At 43.3% G+C, this 21,628-nt stretch overlaps 1 protein-coding gene and 1 long non-coding RNA gene across 5 annotated transcripts; one reads left to right on the top strand and one right to left on the bottom strand.

Annotated features, from left to right (window-relative positions):
- Window positions 1-852: 852 nt before the first annotated feature.
- On the bottom strand, window positions 853-1,692 carry LOC114553558 (uncharacterized). Its single transcript, XR_003692345.1, has 2 exons — window positions 1,341-1,692; window positions 853-1,125 (listed from the first exon to the last, which is right to left on the bottom strand). It is a non-coding gene; the product is annotated as an uncharacterized LOC114553558 (long non-coding RNA).
- Window positions 1,693-2,021: 329 nt separating this feature from the next.
- Window positions 2,022-20,215, top strand: LOC114553559 (NLR family CARD domain-containing protein 3). Of its 4 annotated transcripts, XM_028574766.1 has the most exons (16): window positions 2,022-2,115; window positions 2,242-2,382; window positions 3,068-3,273; window positions 4,798-6,607; window positions 7,424-7,597; window positions 8,079-8,252; window positions 9,186-9,359; window positions 10,232-10,405; window positions 14,270-14,325; window positions 14,522-14,577; window positions 14,751-14,797; window positions 16,145-16,362; window positions 17,474-17,739; window positions 18,059-18,175; window positions 18,317-18,458; window positions 18,688-20,215. In XM_028574766.1, exons 4-16 carry the CDS (start codon window positions 4,995-4,997, stop codon window positions 18,789-18,791), a joined length of 3,315 nt encoding a protein of 1,104 aa, XP_028430567.1. In that variant the 5' UTR covers window positions 2,022-2,115; window positions 2,242-2,382; window positions 3,068-3,273; window positions 4,798-4,994; the 3' UTR covers window positions 18,792-20,215. The 4 variants fall into 4 exon arrangements, with proteins under 4 accessions (XP_028430567.1, XP_028430570.1, XP_028430569.1 ...); XM_028574768.1 differs by having other exon boundaries at window positions 2,048-2,382; window positions 18,317-18,535; window positions 18,688-18,776; XM_028574767.1 differs by having other exon boundaries at window positions 2,052-2,382; window positions 4,801-6,607.
- Window positions 20,216-21,628: the final 1,413 nt, after the last annotated feature.

Below are 21,628 nucleotides of genomic sequence, written 5' to 3' on the forward strand. Positions count from 1 at the left end.
CCCATGACATGGTGCTCTTTGGATGCTTTTATATAGACCTCAGTGGTCCCCTAATACTGTATCTGAAGTCTCTTTCCCGAAATTCAGCCTTGGTTCAGAATTACAGCCACTAGAGCCAGTCCAACGATGAGCTTTCCTTAGTATGTGCAAAACCGGTCTACGGCTATATTAGAAATTCTTTGGTAGGCTATGTGCCATTTCTGTGTCTGTAGCTATTGAGGAGGAGAAAAGGGGGAGGGGGGGTGGGGGGGGGTGGCCTTGACCAACAGCCACTTTGCTCGTTTGAAAGCCATGATGTCTCTCTTTCTAATGGGCAGGCCAAATTCTCTGGGCAGGCAAAGCAGAGAAAGGGGAGGTAAGCTTGCTCCTTATGAACACCCAAATTGATCCCATTCATGAAAAATGAAAATGTTCTCATTAACTCTAACCCTAAACTCTCCCTCTGAGGCTAGTACTCGTTGCCTTCATTGGTTGGGTTGGTTAGGTCACAGATTCTCCATAACGAAGTCTGGTTAGGTTTAGACAAGTGGAGGGCTGGGGTTAGGGTAATGTCAGTGAGTCAGACACAGCCAATCAAATGCAGAGTAGGGCGGGATATGCCTTTACCATCCTGGGAAAAAATACTTGCGTTTGGCCAGTTTATAATCAAAGATTCTTTATTATTACTAATAATAATTACTGGTTCTAAATAGTCTCTGCTTATAAAAAAAGAAAGACGTTTTAGATCAGAGTTCATAGATAATCTTTGTTATAACACATCCAGTGGTGGTTCTAGACAAATTTTACTGGGGGGGGCAAGGAGGGGCCAGTGTTTAACCAGAGGGGCACATTAAAAAATGGCAACAAATCATATTTAAAGAGTATAAACTTTATTTTACTTTAAAATCATATAAACATTTATTTTGTACAAGCGTGAGTGCAGGTGCAAGAGAGGTAGGGCCATAAAAAATGAAAAATGTCTACATGCATAGCAATATGTAGAGTCCATCATGACAGAATACTCAAGCCATGGATGAAGATTATAGCAGTTTGGCCTGAAGCTCCGTCTTCTGTCCCTGATCAAAATGGTTGGGAATATATTCAAGTTGGGCTGTACTGGTACATCATTCTTGGACTTGCTGATATCTGTAGAAAGATGTACAGTAAACATAAGGCACAACTACAATATTTATTTACTCATTTCAAAATGTAGGCCAATTATTTACTTAAAAAATTAGAGCCATATTGACACAAAAAATTATTTACAGCAGAAAGCACCATTTTAAGGACACACAGTAGGCCTACAATGAAATTGTAATTGCACTGCTTTGAAAATAGTAAGAACCTTCTTTATCACAAACCTCATGGTGCAGTACTTGATCCACATAAATCCACTCTGGCTGTTCCTCTCTCTGTCCCTGTAGTTTTCTTCCTCCTCACCCTCTTCTTCATCCTCCTCACCCTCTGGAATTTCCCTCTTTGTGTCAGAGCCCTTACTTTCATCACATGCCCTCTCTCCAACCTCCACCGACTCCTCTGGCTCTCCCTCTTCTTCCTGCTCCTCAACATCTTGATTTGTTTCTCTCACTGCTGTTTTTCTCGCTTGTTACACATCCATGCGTTCGACCCGCGACATTACGGATCCCACTATGGCCACGCCAAGACCCGCCCTACGAAGCAGCTCGATTGGTTGGGTTTAGGCATTTCACCTCGGGTCATGGACGCCTGGCCAATAAATGCTATTGAAGGGCGGGTCTTGGCGTGGCCATAGGGTTATTCGTAATATCGTACGTTTTTGTTTTTAAACTCTGGCTCCCTCTTGTGGAGCGGGGAATGTTGCTTTCAACTGCTGTCTGAAAAATAAAACATTTCAGTGTTATCAATGCACCGGTGTTTCCATTTTAACATCAAGTATTCAGTGGTTGGATTTAGTATTCACTTGCCTATAAAATCCAAATATTTATGGTCATTATTTTCTTCCATACTTGCATACTGTTTTTAAAAGGCTGAAAAAAAAATAATCCTTTGAGTTTTCCTTTTTCACCACTGCAGCACTCAGAGAGCAAACATGTCCCTGCAAGATCGTCTGTTTCAGAGTTTCGGAGCTGCTAGACAACGCAATTTTTGAACCTACTTGTATGAACATTATGGTTAAATGTTCATTTTACCTACATTTGTTCAGCTTTGTTTTCCTTGTTTTTGGCTGTGTCTGTTTTCTGTTGTCCTCTAAAGTATTCTTGAAACTGTTTAACTTCCTCTCAGTATTCCCACACCTGGCCAATAGAGCTGATTATGATCCGAAGGGAGGAGGAGCAAACTAGTGAAAATATGAAGTCAGACTGCCAGACTCCATTTTACACTCGATAGAGAGCACTGGGAGGAAAACAGACTGGCTGAGGCAAGGTGAGTGTTCCTAGCAAATAAAGATTACTCTCATTATTGCTTAAGCTGCTGTTTATTTTCCGATTCATTGTTTAGTCTGTTGTACTGTATGTCAAAAAATACCTAAATAAAATAAAACATCGGCGGCCTAGAGTCCAAGGCGACGTATTCTTCTTCCTTTTTTCATTTCCTGGTTGATGAGACATCACAGCATGCTTGTGGCACGCCTAAGTGGAGAGTTGGAGTTAACAGGCAGCGTTTGCTTTAGCAAAAGCTCTTCAAACTCCTAAAGAAATAGAAGGTTGTAGTCCAGATTAGGCACTGTTGAAATATCAGCTGAACATAGTGTAACTGTCAAATCACAGTTTTAACCTCTTCAATCTAACCACTGGGTAGTCGGCAGAGGGCCCAAAGAAAACTGACTAACGCAATATTTAGTGCACCATTGTGGATCAATAATGGTGCAGGGTCCCTTAGCTTTTTCTGGACTGGAAAACATATCCAAGGTCCATCAGTAACACTGTATAGGTACATGGACGTTTGAATAATTTCATTAGTTATAGTGTTTATCTTTGTTCAAATAGTTTATTATTGAAGGAAAGAAGAGGATCAATATGAGCAGCTGATTCCAAACTGTAGTGTATATGTAGGGAAAGAGCTGCAGGCAACTTTTGAGCTGAGAAAGAATGTGTTTGTTTTTCCATAGAGAAAAGAAGAGGACTCATGGTTCTGTGGAGGAGCTGCTGTCCTGCTGTGCTCTGTGTCAGGATGTCCTGAAGGATCCAGTCTCTACCAGCTGTCGACACTGGTTCGGCAGACAGTGCATCACATACTGGGACCAGTCTGCTTCATCAGCAGAATCCACCTGTCCCCAGTGTGGAAGAAGATCCCAAACAAACGGCACTGTACAAAGTAAGACTGTACTTCTGTCTGCTGATGGCATTATGTCTGAAAACCGGATTCTCCTTGTTGTGTTTTTCAGCACAGTCAATAAAGGGAAATTTCTGTATTCTATTACCTAAACCCTATTTTCTTATGCATTTGTGTCTTACGTTCTCGCTCAATACTGGACCAATTTCAAAGGTTTTTGTTCCCATTAGTCACTTAGACACAAATGCATGGTGAAATACGGTCCGGGTTGAAAAAAACAACCTAATTTTCCCTTTTTTAAAGGGGTGATAAAATGATTATATAGGGTATTTTACACTGTTCCTTGAGGTCTCCTAATGGGGTATGTAACATTGGTTGGGCTAAAAATTGCCCAAATGCTATTTTATTATGCCCTTAACTACCCTGTGAATATGGCTCTATTTGGAACAAGAGCTTTTCTTCCAAATATGGTATGCTGATGAATATTCAGAATGAGCTACATGCTGATTGGTTTGAGCAAACTACATAGAAACACATGGGAGACTCGACAGCAGGTCTCATATTTCAGACACTGCAAAGTTATACATTGTTTATCGGGCTATTACGTTATTAAACTCACTTCTGAGACTTGTTTTGCCTGTGTTGCTGCCTCGCCGCCCGGCCTGCAGGCTCTCTCAATGAGACTCGCGGACAAGCGGCGTTTATTTCCCCAATCGTTTTGTTTAAATAACTCAACACATTATAATTACACACATTAAAAGATTAACTGAAACCTGTGGTAAGAGATTGCTGGTGTAACAAGCTCGCTGACCGCGCTCTCACTCACATACACTGGGAATTTGGCTAGCAGGAAGAGGGGAGTTGCAGGCCCTGGAGCTCTGTCAGAGCACCAGCGTTTAGTTGTCTATTAGCCCAAGAGACGGTGACTTTGCACGGGTATGGAGTGCTGTGGGCTGCCAGTCGTGACGGAGCTCCAAGTACCTCATAGCAGGCCGGGGTCTGTGAAGGAAGGCAGGCTGGGCGGCGAGGCAGCAACACAGGCAGCACCGGCGCTGAACTCCGACACAAAGTCGGACAAAATTTGCAATTAGCCATCCATTTTCGTAAAGTGGCCCATATTTGAGCTTTACAAAAGTTTCAGAAGTGAATTTTGTAATGGAATAGCAGAGATCTGCGCGACCTAGATTCAGAAGACTACCTGATCTCAGGTCAGTTGTGTAGCCTATGTAAATGTGACCGTTCTCTTAATACACCCATGGGCTGACAAAGGTTCCGGTTTTTGGGAGGTTGTCAACTTCCAGCTTTGTTGAGATTCGCCCGTTTTTCAGCGGCAGTTTCAAAATATGAGATTTTCATAGTAAAGGGGTGTCAATGGGACTTTGAGCTTCTATGTATGTCCTATTTACCCGTTGTGAAATCAGTTTTGCATTCTATCACCCCTTTTAAGATTTTTATAAACCTCATGAAATAAAAAAGAGGCTTTTGTTGTTTTGTTTGTAATTTTGGTCATAAAAATAATCCCCAGATTCTCTAAATGTTCTTCTTTGGTGAAACATTTTGTTTTAGCAGATGGCAGTCTGCAGGAGGTTTTAGACGAACATGAGATCAGTCTGAAGAGGAGATGCAAATGTGTGACTGAAGGAACTGATAAAACGAGAAGTGAAACCCTCAACAGGATCTACACTACGCTCTACATCACCGAGGGACATAGTGACGACATTAATACCCAACATGATGTAAGGCAGCTTGAGACAGCTTCCAAGATGAAGACCATCCAAGACACTCCAATCATGTTCCGCGACGTATTTAATTCCGAACGTGACCTACCGCCAAGCATCCGAGTCGTCCTGACGAACGGCATCTCTGGCGTTGGAAAGTCCTTTGCGGTGCAGAAGTTCACTCTGGATTGGGCAGAGGGCTTGGAAAACCAAAATGTCAGTCTGATGATTCCGCTTCCATTCAGGGAGCTGAACTTGATCAAAGATGAGGAGTACAGTCTTCTCACGCTGATCCAGCTTTTCCATCCCACATTAGAACAGATTGAACCAGACAAGCTTAGCACCTGTCAAATTATGTTCATCTTTGACGGCCTGGATGAAAGCAAATTCTTACTGGATTTCCAGAACAATGAGGTTGTTTCTGATGTCACACAGATGTCCTCAATCAACGTGCTGTTGACTAACATCATCCAGGGGAATCTGCTTCCCACGGCTCTCATCTGGATAACTTCCAGACCTGAAACAGCAGGTCAGATCCCTCCTGCATGTATTGACAGGGTAACAGAAGTACGAGGCTTCGTTGAGGCCAAGAAGGACGAGTACTTCAGGAGGAAAGTCACTGATGAAGAGATGGCCAGTAGAGTCATCTCACATGTCAAGGCATCCAGGAAACTCAACATCATGTGTCTGATCCCAGTCTTCTGCTGGATCACTGCTACAGTTCTGGAAGAGTTGTTTACCAAAGACCACAAAGAAGTGCCGCCCACGACCATGACTGACATGTACTCTCACTTTGTGCTGGTTCAGACAAAGCGGAAGAATGATGAAGAACAGGAGACAAGCCCACATGAGCTGACGGAGGCGGACTGGGAAGTTATTTTGAAGCTGGGGAGGCTGGCGTTTGAACAGCTGGAGAAAAGAAACCCCATGTTCTACCAAGAAGAAGTGGAACGGTGTGGTCTTGATTTGGCAGAGTCCTCTCTGTACTCAAGAGTTTGTACAACGTTTCTCAAAAAAGAGCATGTGGTCTTCAACAAAACCGCCTACTGCTTCGTTCATCTGAGCGTTCAGGAGTTTCTGGCCGCAATCTACATATTCTACTGTTATACCAACAGGAACACGGAGGTACTGAAGAACTTTCTGGGAAAAGACTGGGACAATGACAACAGTGATGGCAATGATCATGATTACCCATCCCTGAATGACTTCCTGATAAGAGCAATGAAGAAATGCCTCGAAGTTGAAAATGGCCACATGGACATGTTTGCCCGCTTTCTCCACGGCCTCTGTCTGGAGTCCAACCGGAGATCCTTAGGAGGCCTGCTGGGTCAGACAGAAAGCAGTCCAGAAACCATCCAGAAAGCCATCAACAACCTAAAGGAGATGAAAAGTGATGAGATGCCTCCTAACAAAAACATCAACATCTTCCAATGTCTGATGGAGATGAACGACCACTCGTTACATCAAGAGATCCTGGAGTTCCTGAAGTCAAAGAGCAGATCACAGAAGAAACTCTCTGAGATCCACTGCTCAGCTCTGGTCTACATGCTGCAGCTGTCGGAGGAGGTTCTGGATGAGTTGAACCTGCACCAGTACACCACAACACTTTGGGGACGAGAGAGACTGATTCCAGCTGTGACAAACTGCAGAAAGGCTGTGTAAGTCCATATATAATAAATTTTTAAATTGGTGTAGATTATTTAACTTCTTCCACTAAAAACTTTAAAATTCGTATTATACTTTAAATTGTCTTCCTTCCGTTTTTTTGCAAAATATGTCCGTTGTATTTTGTCATAAAGCTGTTTCAAATGCAACATTTTACAGTTATCAGTTAAGTTGTCATTAGCATCTTGTCATTACATGAGTACTTTCAGCACGGTTTCTTTTAATAATCAGACATACACATAGTCCTTTATTATTTTTTACCACTATGCTTAAGAGCAGGACTCCCTGGATGAAGAATATCTCAATGGGCCCTTCCTGGCTAAACTAAGGACACAGAAATATAGAATAAAAAAAAAAAAAGATGCTGATACACTTACCTCTTTCTGATGATATTATGTTGAAATAAATAATAAAAACTTTATTGGAGCAGGTAGCCGACAAAGAGAGATCCTCTTTCCAACTGTAACTGTTCACTGAGCTGTAAACATGGTTTTCCAGTCAACATGACCTCATGTTAACTTTGTGGAGACTGACATGGGATCAGATCACACTGACCGACTGTGGACATTACTACTCTCTCTCTTCATCTTTTAAGATTCAAGAAAAAAAAATTACAAGTCTGCAGGTGTAAAAAATACATCATTATTGTTTCATGTGAAACAAATATAGAAGCTCAGCTGAACCACTGACATGGAGAGCCAATGTTAACCAAAACCAGATATGTTGAACTGTTTTGTCATCCAGTGCATGAATTAAATATAAAGTGTCCTCTTTTATAGTTACATATTTTGTAATTTGTATCATAACAGATTTTCTGGCTGTGGAATCACAGATACTAACTGTGAAGTTGTGGCCTCTGCTCTGAAGTCCAACCCCTCCCATCTGAGGGAGCTGGACCTGACTGACAACATCCTAAAGCAATCAGGAGTAACGCTTCTGTGTGCTGGTCTGGAGAGTCCCAACTGTAAACTGGAGACACTAAGGTCCATTTCAAATCCTTGACTTAGTTTCACATACTTGGTTCATACATTTTCTGGGTTTGCCTGAGCACAAAGAAATATAACTTCCTGCAACATGTTCTGTCTTTCAGGATGGCTAAACAATTTATAAAGTAACGAAAAGTTGAGAAAGGAAATTGAGTTTTTTAGTGTTCACATACTTACATTGTGGTCCCATCAGTCAGTGAACATGATATCCGTACTGATGAGGCTGACAGTAATAAACGTTGTTTGAGAGCTGATGATAGCAGATAAAACAGGCTGCAAACAGTTTGAGCTTGGATCATTAATTTATTTGTATCTACACCATTGCTGACATTATGGTGGTCCACAATAACAGAATGACAAAGTTACTAGTTAGGAAAAAGCATATTGATTAGGGCATAGTAATGTTGAGCTACACACTACACTGAAGAGATCTGATCGGACTATAAATGCATTTCTATCTACATCATTCTTTATCCAGAATGATGGGCTGCAGTTTGTCAGAGATCAGCTGTGCTTCTCTGGCCCTAGCTCTGAAGACCAACCCCTCCAGTTTGAGAGAGCTGGAGCTGAGCAACAACAAGCTACAGGATTCTGGAGTGAAGCTGCTGTGTGGTTTTCTGGAGAGTATACACTGTAGACTGGAGACTCTGAGGTCAGACATCATTTTTTACTTCGGGGTTGAGATTATAGTTTGTGAAAGTTGTGGTGACACTACACTATATCAACGATGTTTCACTTCGGGATTGCTCCGGTGCCGCCGGAAATTCCGCCGGATGTCCTTCACCTTCCCCTTCCTTTTGTGTTGTCATTTCAAACTCCGGTGGATTTATGAGGACTATGGGTAACTGCTCCTTAGATCTCTGCAGGGTAAATTAGGAGTGGGGGGAAATCAATGCTGTATTGATACACAGACACAAAGTATGGATCTTTTTAATATATAAATTGCACATGAGAATTTAACCTTTTGGTACTAAAATAATAAGATCAATTGCTTTTTCAGTCTACTAGAGGGAAAATTGAAGTGAGATGAACAAACCAGAGATATTTATTTTTTTAGACAAAACGGATGTTGACAAAGTTTTGCTTTGGGGACATAATTTGAAGTTGGTAAAAAGGTAATGAATTGCAATATATCACAATATGTTTAAAAACGCAGTAATATTGTATCGTGATTCCCACCCATAGGGTAAATCGAGACCGCTAGCTAGACTATAATTGTGTGTTCGTACTGCAGCTTCCAGGCTTTGTACAAACAATGAGGTACTACCGAGCTCTGGAAGCCCAAAGACTGCTAGGATAATTTGTTCCTCCATTTCTGATTAAACATCAGGACATCAGAAGAATCTAAACACTGATAGGATTTTACGACAGTGTTCAATTTATATTACGGAGACCTCTTTTTCTCTTATTTTTTTTATTTTACAGTTTTTAACCTGCATTCTGTTGGGTTCAGGTGTTTGGATTTTCCCTTTTTTAAACTTCAACCTTCGAAACCTTCTTCTGCTTTGAACAGATACTCAAACATTGTAAGATTGTAAAGCAGGAAAATTGTTTTCTAAAGTTAAATCATTTATTCTTTATTCAGATTGAGGAGGTGCAATTTGTCAAAGATTAGCTGTAGTTCTCTGGCCTCGGCTCTGAAGTCCAATGCCTCCCATCTGAGAGAGCTGGACCTGGAGAACAACAAGCTGGAGGACGCGGGAGTAAAGCTGCTGTGTGATTTTCTAAAGAATCAACAATGTAGACTGGACACTCTGAGGTCAGTTCACTGACTCTTTTGTTAGTATTGAGATCTTATCTTTAATATTTGAACACAATGTAAGTCTGCATACAGACGATCATCTGAACTGTTTGTTTTAATGTGATGAAGTTAACTTTCTGAAGTAGAAATATTTCTTTGGTTTCCATCCATTTCAATGTGTTTTCTTAAATAATAAAATAGGAGTCTGATGTTATCCTCGTGAGACCGTCCTGATCTCGCGAGCTCCAGTTTTCTACTCTCAGATCAGTCTGGCATCTTGAGGTAGAGAAAATTTGGAGCCGTTCGCCAAATGACCGACCAATCAGCGTTGGTTTTGAGGCGGGTTTAGGTGTGACGCAACGAAGTTTCTGTTAGTCTAAACAACATGGCAGCTTCCACGGATGAGATGAGCGTAGCTATCGCGCATATTTTATCCGAATTAGAAATTATTCCTTCATTGAAAAAAGAGGGAAAAAAAAACGCCACTGGAGGCTTTTCTCTGAGGAAATTGTTTTTGCTCTTCTCCCGACTGGTTTCGGCAAGAGTTTGATCTGATTGTTTGATTTGGCCCGTCTAACAAAGGTGGTGATAGACAGATGGTTTATCCAATCAGCTAACCAGGATTTTCGCCCGTTCCCAAAAGTTCTCCAACGGAAAGTTCCCAGATGGATATGCCGAGCAAATGCGAAGCAATCCATCTGGTGGAGTCAGGTTAGTCTGATGTAATGATGATCCACAATGGCAAAGTCCCTCTACTAATTTTATGGACAAGTTAATTGATAAATTAACTAAGGACATAGTAATGTCAAGCTACACATTTAAAACCTGAACACATCTGATCGAATAATAAATCCATTTCATTGATTTTTATTTAATTTTTTTCTATTCAGATTGTGGCACTGCAGTTTGTCAGAGATCAGCTGTGCTTCTTTGGCCTCAGCTCTGAGGTCCAACCCCTCCAGTCTGAGAGAGCTGGAGCTGAGTCTCAACAGGCTGCAGGATTCTGGGTTGAAGCTGCTGTCTGCTCTTGTGGAGAGTCCACGCTGTAGACTGGAAACTCTGAGGTCAGTGAGGGGGTCCAACTCAGTCCATGCTGGTTCAGTTGTATTTTAATAAACACATGGCAATTAAGGCCGGCTGCACACTTGTGGCGTTTCTGTTGCGTGGCGGCTGCGTGGCTTTTTTTGTCTTTGCACACCAGAAATGTGTCTGACGCAGCGCTGCTGCTAGCCTTGTCTGTACACGTGTGTGAGTGAGTGAAAGGATCTAAAAAAAAAAAAAAAAAAAAAAAAAAAAAAAAAAAAAAAGGACCCCAAACGGTGAAAACAACCACTGGATGGGAAAAGGGTGTTGGAGTCCTCTCCAGTGAAATACAGACACTTTACACCGTTTAGCTGTAAACATTTTAACCGTGTTTAATCCAGCTGCTAGCTAACTGTAGGCTAAAGTTACCTACTGCTAAGTGTAGTGTTGACTGGCCTCCTGTGCGGCAATGTTTCAGTTCCCTCTAACGTCCATTTTCGGAGCATCAGGAAAGAAGCGCAGGCATCTAAGTGGCACCTAAATAAGGCACCGAAATCCACGTTGCTATTTGGTCCGGTAGATAACTGTCGTTAAGGCACCGGTGCTATATTAGCACCGGACCTCGGACCCCATTCAAAACGGCGACTGGTATGTCCTACTCTTTGGCCGGCTTGCAAGCAAGTGCAAACAAGTGTGTGCAGCGTGCATGTTGTTTTGTTTCCAGTCTAGCTAGATCCGGTGTAAACTACAAAGTTTGCTGGGCCAAAAAGAACGTTAATCTCACCATCCATCCATCCATCTTCGTCCGCTTATCCGGTGTCGGGTCGCGGGGGGAGCAGCTCCAGCAGGGGACCCCAAACTTCCCTTTCCCGAGCAACATTAACCAGCTCCGACTGGGGATCCTCGGCGTTCCCAGGCCAGGTTGGAGATATAATCCCTCCACCTAGTCCTGGGTCTTCCCCGAGGCCTCCTCCCAGCTGGACGTGCCTGGAACACCTCCCTAGGGAGGCGCCCAGGGGGCATCCTTACCAGATGCCCGAACCACCTCAACTGGCTCCTTTCAACGCAAAGGAGCAGCGGCTCTACTCCGAGCTCCTCACGGATGACTGAGCTTCTCACCCTATCTCTAAGGGAGACGCCAGCCACCCTCCTGAGGAAACTCATTTCAGCCGCTTGTACCCTGGATCTCGTTCTTTCGGTCATGACCCAGCCTTCATGACCATAGGTGAGGGTAGGAACTAAAAACTGACCGGTAGATCGAGAGCTTTGCCTTCTGGCTAAGCTCTCTTTTCTTCTAACGGTGCGATAGATTGAATGCAATACCGCACCCGCTGCGCCCGATTCTCCGACCAATCTCCCGCTCCATTGTCCCTCACTCGCGAACAAAACCCCAAGGTACTTGAACTCCTTCACTTGGGGTAAGGACTCATTCCCTACCTGGAGAAGGCATTCCATCGGTTTCCTGCTGAGAACCATGGCCTCAGATTTGGAGGTGCTGATCCTCATCCCAACCGCTTCACACTCGGTTGCGAACCGATCCAGTGAGTGCTGAAGGTCGCAGGCCGATGATGCCATCAGGACCACATCATCTGCAAAGAGCAGCGATGAGATCCCCAGCCCACAAAACTGCAACCCCTCCCCACCCCGACTACGCCTCGATATCCTGTCCATAAATATTACAAACAGGATTGGTGACAAAGCGCAGCCCTGGCGGAGGCCAACCCTCACCTGAAACGAGTCCGACTTACTACGAGAACCCGGACACAGCTCTCGCTTTGGTCATACAGAGATTGGATGGCCCTGAGTAGACCCCCTCACCCCATACTCCCGCAGCACCTCCCACAGTATCTCCCGGGGACCCGGTCATACGCCTTCTCCAAATCCACAAAACACATGTAGACCGGTTGGGCATACTCCCAGGCTCCCTCCAGGATCCTTGCGAGAGTGAAGAGCTGGTCCGTTGTTCCACGACCAGGACGGAATCCGCATTGTTCCTCCTCAACCCAAGGTTCGACTATCGGCCGAACCCTCCTTTCCAGCACCTTGGAGTAGACTTTACCAGGGAGGCTGAGAAGTGTGATACCCCTAGAATTGGCACACACCCTCTGGTCCCCCTTTTTAAAAAGGGGAACCACCACCCCAGTCTGCCACTCCTTTGGCACCGTCCCAGACTTCCACGCAATGTTGAAGAGGCGTGTCAACCAGGACAGCCCCTCCACACCCAGAGCCTTGAGCATTTCTGGACGGATCTCATCAATCCCCGAAGCTTTGCCACTGTGTAGTTGTTTGACTACATCAGTGACTTCCGCCTGGGAAATCGACGACAATCCCCCATTATCCTCCAGCTCTGCCTCTAACATAGAGGGCGTATTAGTCGGATTCAGGAGTTCCTCAAAGTGCTCCTTCCACCGCCCTATTACCTCCTCAGTTGAGGTCAACAGTGTCCCATCCTTACTGTACACAGCTTGGATGGTTCCCCTTCCCCTCCTGAGGTGGCGAACAGTTTTCCAGAAGCACTTTGGTGCCGACCGAAAGTCCTTCTCCATGTCTTCTCCAAACTTCTCCCACACCCGCTGCTTTGCCTCTTTCATGGCAGAGGCTGCAGCCCTTCGGGCCCTTCGGTACCCTGCAACTGCCTCCGAGTCCTCCGGGATAACATATCCCGGAAAGACTCCTTCTTCAGTCGGACGGCTTCCCTGACCACCGGTGTCCACCACGGTGTTCGTGGGTTACCGCCCCTTGAGGCACCTAAGACCCTAAGACCACAGCTCCTCGCCGCAGCTTCAGCAATGGAAACTTTGAACATTGTCCACTCGGGTTCAATGCCCCCAGCCTCCACAGGGATGCACGAAAAGCTCCGCCGGAGGTGTGAGTTGAAAGTCTGTTGGACAGGGGCCTCCTCCAGACGCTCCCAATTTACCCGCACTACACGTTTGGGCTTACCAGGTCTGTACAGAGTCTTCCCCCACCCCCTGACCCAACTCACCACCAGATGGTGATCGGTTGACAGCTCTGCCCCTCTCTTCACCCGAGTGTCCAAACGTTAATCTCACGATAAAAAAATTGACGCCGTTAAAATGGGTTTGCGTTAATGCCGTTAACGCATTTCACTGACTACATACATACATACATACATACATACATACATACATACTTGATTACAGCAAAGACAACGTCAGCAGTAGGCTATTGACGGCAAAATATGCTACAGAATATTTCGTTCAGCATTGACAGGTGCAATAGGCTATTTGAAAATCGATAATTATTTTTTATTTTTTTTAAATTACATTTACTGTATGTAAAAACCTGGAGACCTAGGCCTCAAGCTGCGCCTGAGACATGCATGTCACACAGACAGTGTGCAAGCTCTAACCTGTTAACATGGGAGCCAAAATAAAAACGGACACGCCACGCAGCTGACACACTCACGCCACGCAGCCAGTGTGCAGCCGGCCTAATGTGTTTCTAACAGTAGGGTATCCCTCCATTTCTACCTTCAGCACAACAAATCGGTGATTTTACCCATTGAGTGCAGTTTCTCCTTTTCTTTCATCTTATGTTTCGTTTCTTTCATTCTTCCACAAACCATAAAATGCAAACTGACAATGCAAAGCCAAGCAACATTTTACAGTCGGTTGCCACTTTTAAACCGACAAGTGGGATTTTACAGCGAGTGAAAAAGTTTGTTTTCCTATGGTTTTGGATCTAGACGGACTAGTTACTTCCTCTAATCAGGCTCAGAACGTTGGCTGCAGTCAGTTGTAGTTTTTGCAGAAAAGATGTGATGCAATACAAAGCATTAGATCAGTTGGCTCATGTCAGGACTCTGAAGCTGGCTTACTCAAAGAACAAACAATTATTTTAAACTTGAGCTATAACCTTTGGGATTGTGTTCATCTCTACAGGATCAATGGCAAGATAATTAGACAGATGACAAGTTCAGCTGAGAAACACAAAAAAAGTGAGTATTGAAAAAAAAAATTTCCCCATTCATCAAACTATTTTACTTTAAAATGAGTACGTCCTCCATTTATAACAAAAATATTTGTCAATTCCATTTTTGTTCGAGCTGAAAATATTTAAGAATTTTGCCTGCTAATGTTTCTGACCCTGATTCATGTGTTCATTGTTCTTTCTCCTTCACTTCTCTCCATCAGATGACTCCAGTGTCAAACTGGATGTGAAAACCATACTGCCTGAGGATTACAGAAAGGTGAGAGGAGCAGTTGTACAGCGTGAAGTATATTTATTGAGATTTCACCACTGACAAAATGTAAGGAATTTGTACCAAGTGAGCAGAGGGCGAGTAGTTGTGGTTTGTTTTCATTTAATTTTTAACTTGACTTCTATTAAAATAACTCACTTTGTTCCTTTCGTTAATTCCAGGCTCCATTATCCTTCTCACCTGAACACACAACTGAATGTTCATACAGGTAATCCTATAATATGACAAAACACTATTCCAACGTCTTTCATGGTCTGTCAAGTTGTGTGAAGGGTCTGTTGTCTGTGGCGAGCTAGTCAAAGCTGAACACTATAGGTTGAATAATCAGAACGCACCCAGCAGTCACAGCAGTATGGACCTTATTTATAAAACTGTGTAAAGTCCATATAAAATAATCTGATTCATTAAACTGTGCACACACCATGCACACTAATTTCTCTTTATTTCCCTTCAACTCATTGAAGAGCCTCATTCTGCCCGTGTCCGTTAACCATCAGCGGTCAATGAACACAATACATGTTGTTCTTCTTCAAACAAAACAAATAGTGAGAGGCTGATGGCTGCAGCAGCTGTTAATGCAGGCAGTTCAACAAACTGAACAAACGGGTCAGACATGGAGGTGGATGCTTTAAAGGCTTTGCAGCCAGCTCGACACCAGATGATGAACTGGTGGCGGCATGCAGACACCATGGCTGCATTTATATAGCCTTTATATATTTTGCCTCTCATTCATTCACACACTAATGGCAGCGAGCTACCACGCAAGGTGCTGGCCACACAATCAGGAGAAACTTGGGTTTCCCGTACTGGTTCAGGTGGGTTAAACGCAAAACCCGAAGAGGCAACATTGCAGCTATGATGACCTGAGGGTGGCTGACGAGGAAATGAGATGCAGGTGAGGAGGAGGGCGGCGACGGCAGAGCAGATGAGGGAAGTGACAACAGGTGTGAAGATGGCCGGGGCAGTGAGGTGATGGGGAAAGGGGGGAATGTCCGAGGGCATCTGGTGGATGGATGGAATATGGCAACGAAGGGGTCCGGAGATTTGGGTCCCTCTCGTTTCCCTTTTATATTGAAATGTGTTTTTAGAGGGAAGATGGTCCGTTCATGCCACCTGGGAATATCAGGACCGCCCCCGTGATTACGTTGTTTTTTCCGACTGCCAGCGTTCATGTGCTTCTTTACGGTCTATGGTCGGGATGCGTGTTCTTCTTTTATATTGGCGTTTGGCATAACAACTGTTGGGCCATTTGAACGATCGTCAGCCATGTTTCGGTACGTGAATTGTCAACAACGCGTCACCAACTGGGAAACTCTGTTAGCAAAATCTAGCCCCAGTTTCCCACCTCTGATCCCCACATGAAAGTGACGTGAATGATGACGTTTTCACTGGGAAGAATGTTTTTCCGATGCCCACGAACGCACGGTGAGACGGCCTTTTCCTCTGAAGCGTTGCATGAATTTGTCAACTGTATGGGCGGAGTTAGCAATGGCTATCAGGTGCACGGCTTCAATATATGCTTGTTATATTCATTTGTCCCTTCGGTGTCCTACAGGTTCAGGTGTCCTGGTCCAGGTGTGTTCCAGTGTAGTTTGACTAGACTGGTGTTTGTTATGGCTCAGGAGGCGGAGCTGCTGTACAGGACTGTCCAATGGGATCAGAGCCTCCTCCAACCAGCTGGCAAGAAGGCTGCAGGGCCGCTGTTCAACATCAAGTGTTCGGAGGATGCTGCTGTCCTTCAGCTCCACCTCCCACACTGTGAAACAAAGGATGGTAAAGACATAGCTGTATACAGCGTCAAAACATAAATTAGTTTATGTTATATTAATCTGTAGCATTGAAAAACATACATAGCTGTCATATTGATGTTCTTCTTTCCTTCAATAATAACTCTTTGAACAGAGATAAATACATAAATCAGACACAACATGTATTATTTACATTTGAAATTTAGTTTTTGAAAGAAATGATTCAAACTTCCATTTAGTTGATGTCCCCACAGTGTTGCGGGATGGGAAAATACTGTTGGACCTTGGGTTTTGAATTTGTTTTCCAGTCCAGAAAGGCTAAGTGATAAATGCCAGAAAGGCAAATTATTATTGAAACACAGCTGTGCTCTAAATATCAAGTTGAGTCGGTTTTTCTTTGGGTCCTCTGCAGTCTACTCAGAGGTTAGATTGAAGAGGTTTAAACAGATTTTTCAGTCCACAGTATGTCACAGCTGATGTCCCAATAGTGCGAACCCTAGACTAACCTTCTATTTCTATTGTAGTTTGAAGAAGAGCTTAATTCCAACTTGTCATAGGCTGCATTATTGTGCACTTTATGCACACCGAAACAGGAACCTGTTTCTATTTAAGTCTGCACACATTTTGATGGTAAGCTTCCAGTTTCTTTAACCAATGGCTTGCAGTTTTCATTTAACTGTTGCTCAGAGCTATCTTTGTCTTTTTGCCCTTTCAGTTGCCAGTCTGGTTAAACCATTGTACATCGCTTGGTTCTCCATGTACAAAACAAACCCTTCACTCAATAACATCCATTTGTAAAGAGGACTTTCTCCAACCTAAAAGCACCAAAGACCATTCAGACATAGAGTAGTGCTCTCAGACATCTGACTGTAATCAAGCTCTCGTGGCAGGAGAATACAAACGGTATTGTATATAAAATTATAATGGAGCTTATCACTAAATGCACACATCCAGACACACCACATGTGGGACAGAAAAATAATAATAAATTTAAAAATAATAGGTAAAGGATAGAGGCAAATTGGTACATCATTGGGAGGCTCCAGTGTTGATAAGTGGTAAGAAATGGTTTAGGTAGAGATGCTACTGTTTTAGCAGTAATGTAAAGGTTCAACTTCAGCTCTTTGCTTTTCCAGCGCTGCTTGTTGACGGCCTGTTGTCTGTCGTCCACATCACCGATGACGGAATGAGCATCTTGAAGCCGCTGGAGATTACAGTAACTCATGCTGTCGTAAAGGTCCCTCACCTCGCTGCCTTTGGCCTGGTCTGGGATTTCGTTAAAAGGTTTCTGAACATGACCCTGCCAATAGAGGGCCAAGTTCTGCTGTTCCTCCGACCCCTGTACGCAGGGCATCAAGTACTCGATGTGTTGCTGCTGCCCAACAATGTCCTTCTAGATGAGGTAAAGCTATCTGGCAGTTTCCACAGAGGTGATTCACACTTTGCTTCTCGTGTTGTGGTAAAAATGTAAATCAATCTGAACTGTAAATCTTTAGTTTGTAGGCTCTTTTTTTTTTTTTTTTTTTTTTTTTTTTTCTGTCTGCCAGTTTCATTTGTGATACTTCCTGTTTTTTGTAAATGTCCTCATTATGTTTTTAATTGACTGTGATTCTCAATCTGCAAAGCACGTTGGTCAACATTTGTTGTTTTTAAATGCTCTATACATAAAATTGTCTTTACTATCTGAGCATAAACTAAACTAATAAAAAATTTCCTTAAAGGTTGAAAAGAAACGACGAGGTGCGGAGTATGTCACAGCCGTTTCCAAATGTTACCTCGGCTTCGGTCAAAGTTACAGTGTCCACTGTGAACCGGACAGCTTCACGATACAGCCTGATGTGAGTCAAGTCACTTTTAATTCTTATAAACATAATCATCAATAATACAATTTTGGCTGCATGTAGATTCACAATCGGGGAATTACCAGATGAAAATGTTTACGACTGGCTTGAAAATGAGTTATTGCTACTGGTTTTCAGTCTGCACCCTTTCACTCCAAGTATGGACCAAATTTGCATCCGACGTTTGAAGTTTTCCTGACTACAAACACGGAGAAAGTGACTTTAATGGTTCAGGACCAGGAGAGGAAAGTAATCTGGAAACGTCAAGTGTTACTGAAAGGTAAAGACGTCACCCTCCTGCAGCAGCACTCCACCTGATGTCAGAGTTCAGCCATATACCGGAAGAGAATAGATACAGTATGTAGCTCTTCTGCACATTCAGGGACTTAGAGAGCAGATATGTTGCTGTAGCAGATAAAAACATGACCTTTTAATTTCAGGTTATTTTACAATTTTGAAATTTCTAAGAGATCTCTGTGTAAAAGTATTTTCCCTTGGTTATCTTTGAGGTCCAAGAGGGGAAATTCCACAGAGAACGGTCCCAGCATTGGACGGCGTCCCAAGTGACAAGAAGCTGCACACCAGTCCAATACAGTTTCTTGACAGTGTCTGAACCTGTTCTGGACAAGCTTCTGGATAAACTTCTTGAGCTTCACGTGATGAATGATGCTGAAATGCAGTCAGCCAGAACAAAAGCCAAAGCAGAAAAAGCAGTAGAAGTGATGGACACGGTGGAAAGAAAGGGAGCTGAAGCCTGCTCTGTTCTGATCGCTGATCTCCGTGAGGTGGATCCAGGCCTTTCCACAGCGCTGAACTTAAGCTGAAGCAAAAGCAAGAAACCGTGGAGTGTGATGTTGATGATGATGAATCTCTATAAACTGCTGTCTGTTTGGCCGGGAAAGCCTCGTTTTTAATGTCATTTAATTTTTTTTCATCCACAACCACCCCCAGAAATGATCTTGTGACACCTTTGGGGTTCAGGATCCCCAGGTTGAGAACCACTGGTTTAGACTACTGTAACTCACCCATCTCATGCTTAATCAAACACAACCTTTCAAAATGCTGGTGCTAGACTCCTTACTAACTCTAACAAAAGACTACCTACACTTCCAATTTTAGCTTCATGGCTACATTTTGCGTTTTCAAATCGATTTAAAGATTTGAATTATCCCTTTTTTAAAGGTATATGTAATGGATTGAAGAATCTGAAGCTCTCCATTCACTACACTAATCCTACAATGCTGCACCTTCCCACGGAGGTGTGGGTGTGTTTATTTGTGCTTTAGAACCTAAGCGCTGCGAGACAATCAGAAAATAACTTTGTATTCCTTTGATTCACTGCTTTGTACGACACTACCACCACCACTGCGCTCTCTCTCTACCTGGGCTGTTGAGCCAGGGAGGAGGGGCCAACTTTGAACCATGTGTGTTTGCAAACTCGATACTCACTACATATTATGCCTTTAAGCCCCGGATGGGACTAAACCCTGAGTATATCAGTTATTGTTCAATTCCATATGAGCCTAGTGTTTCCTGAGATCCTCCGATGCCTCCCATTTTACAGATTCCAAGATCTAGATAGAAAACTAATTATCAATTCCATTGTTTTGATATCTTATATACTTTAAGTTTATCCCTTTTTATTTTATTCTTTTATTAGTAGTTTTGTTTTGGATTCTGTCTTTATTTAGCTGTTAAGCACTTTGTAACTTTGTTCTGAAAAGTTGTAGTAGGGTAAAGACTGACAGGCAATGTCCAGTGGAGTGTAGATGTCTTGATTCATCCTCTCATTCAATATCAAATCCTATTATTAATAATAATAATCTTTATTTATATACATTTCTAATAAACATTTTTCTAATTAAAATCACTGCAAAAATATTTTGTATTTCAGTTTTCCTACTTTGCACTCAAGAGAGCAAACAATGGGTCAAGAGCGAATGTATTCCAACTGTTTCAGAGTTAACTGTTCTGTAAGAACAGTCTGCAATATGAGAGCAAATGTACATCCACAAATAAAGATTTCCGGTCAATGTTTCTGAATTTATTTTTTTCCAACGTATGCGCACCAGCTTTCAGATCACCTTTTACAAGGTTTCAAACCTTAATACCCATTTTGAAAGTCTGAAAATCACTGTAAACAGGGTGCTGCAGTTGTGAAGAAGGAAAACTCAAATGCAAAATGTTTCTCAGCCTATCAAAACATTATGCAAGCCTTCAGTTTCAATCTTACAAAACCTTTATAAGATTTCAAGCTACAAAGTTTTTGTTTGTTTTTATAGTTTTGAACTATGACATTCATCCCATATGGAAGAACTTGTCTAGCCTTTACAGAGCCCTAACGTTACCCCCATTCAACACTTTGGGATGAATAAGGAAGCAGGCTGTGAGCCAGGCCTTATCGCCCAACATCAGTGGCTGACCTCAATGGGCGCAAATTCCTGCAGCCAGGCTCCAAAATCCTTCTCAGAAAAGTGTAGATTATTATAGCAACATGTTAATGCCCATGGTTTAAGAGTGAGATGTTCAATCACGTAATGTTCAGGTGTCCCCATAACTTTGACTATGTAGTGTATTTCAAAGTTTAAGTCAACAGAAAACAGACTGTTTTCTACCCTGTGGATAGATTAGTCCTGATTTTCTCAACATCACACAAATGGCTTGAAACCATTGTGAAACAACAGTGCCATTCTTTGTGAGGCGTGACTGTCAGCCTGCACACATTGTCACTCTGGAAGTGGGTCTTGTTACTGAAGGAGGAATTACCAGCTTCACCTCATAATCCTGTTGCTCCAACAAGGAAACAGATGGGAGTATCAGCAAGGTTTCCGCCAACGGGAGACGAGCATTCCACACACTGTTTCCTCTTCAACTGTCATGGTCAAGACGTCTCTGGGTCTTTTCAGTGTGCTGCAAATATTTCTAGTTTCATTTCTCCATCCATCCATCTTCGTCCGCTTATCCGGTGTCGGGTCGCGGGGGGAGCAGCTCCAGCAGGGGACCCCAAACTTTTTCCCGAGCAACATTAACCAGCTCCGACTGGGGATCCCGAGGCGTTCCCAGGCCAGGTTGGAGATATAATCCCTCACCTAGTCCTGGGTCTTCCCCGAGGCCTCCTCCCAGGTGGACGTGCCTTTTCTTCATCAACTGGCTCCTTTCGACGCAAAGAGCAGCGGCTCTACTCCGAGCTCCTTGACTGAGCTCTCACCCTATCTCTAAGGGAGACGCCAGCCACCCTCCTGAGGAAACCCATTTCGGCCGCTTGTACCCTGGATCTCGTTCTTTCGGTCATGACCCAGCCTTCATGACCATAGGTCATAGTGTTCCATAGTTTCATTTCTTACATTTTCTAATCTTAGGAGGGATCTTCTTCTCAGGTGTTGAATTTTCTTCATCCAGGAGCTTGTCAGCCAATCATCAGATCATGATATGGTTTGGATGGCATTTGTA

This window comes from Perca flavescens, chromosome 4 (genome assembly GCF_004354835.1).
Source record: "Perca flavescens isolate YP-PL-M2 chromosome 4, PFLA_1.0, whole genome shotgun sequence".
NCBI classification, from domain to species: Eukaryota; Metazoa; Chordata; class Actinopteri; order Perciformes; family Percidae; genus Perca; species Perca flavescens.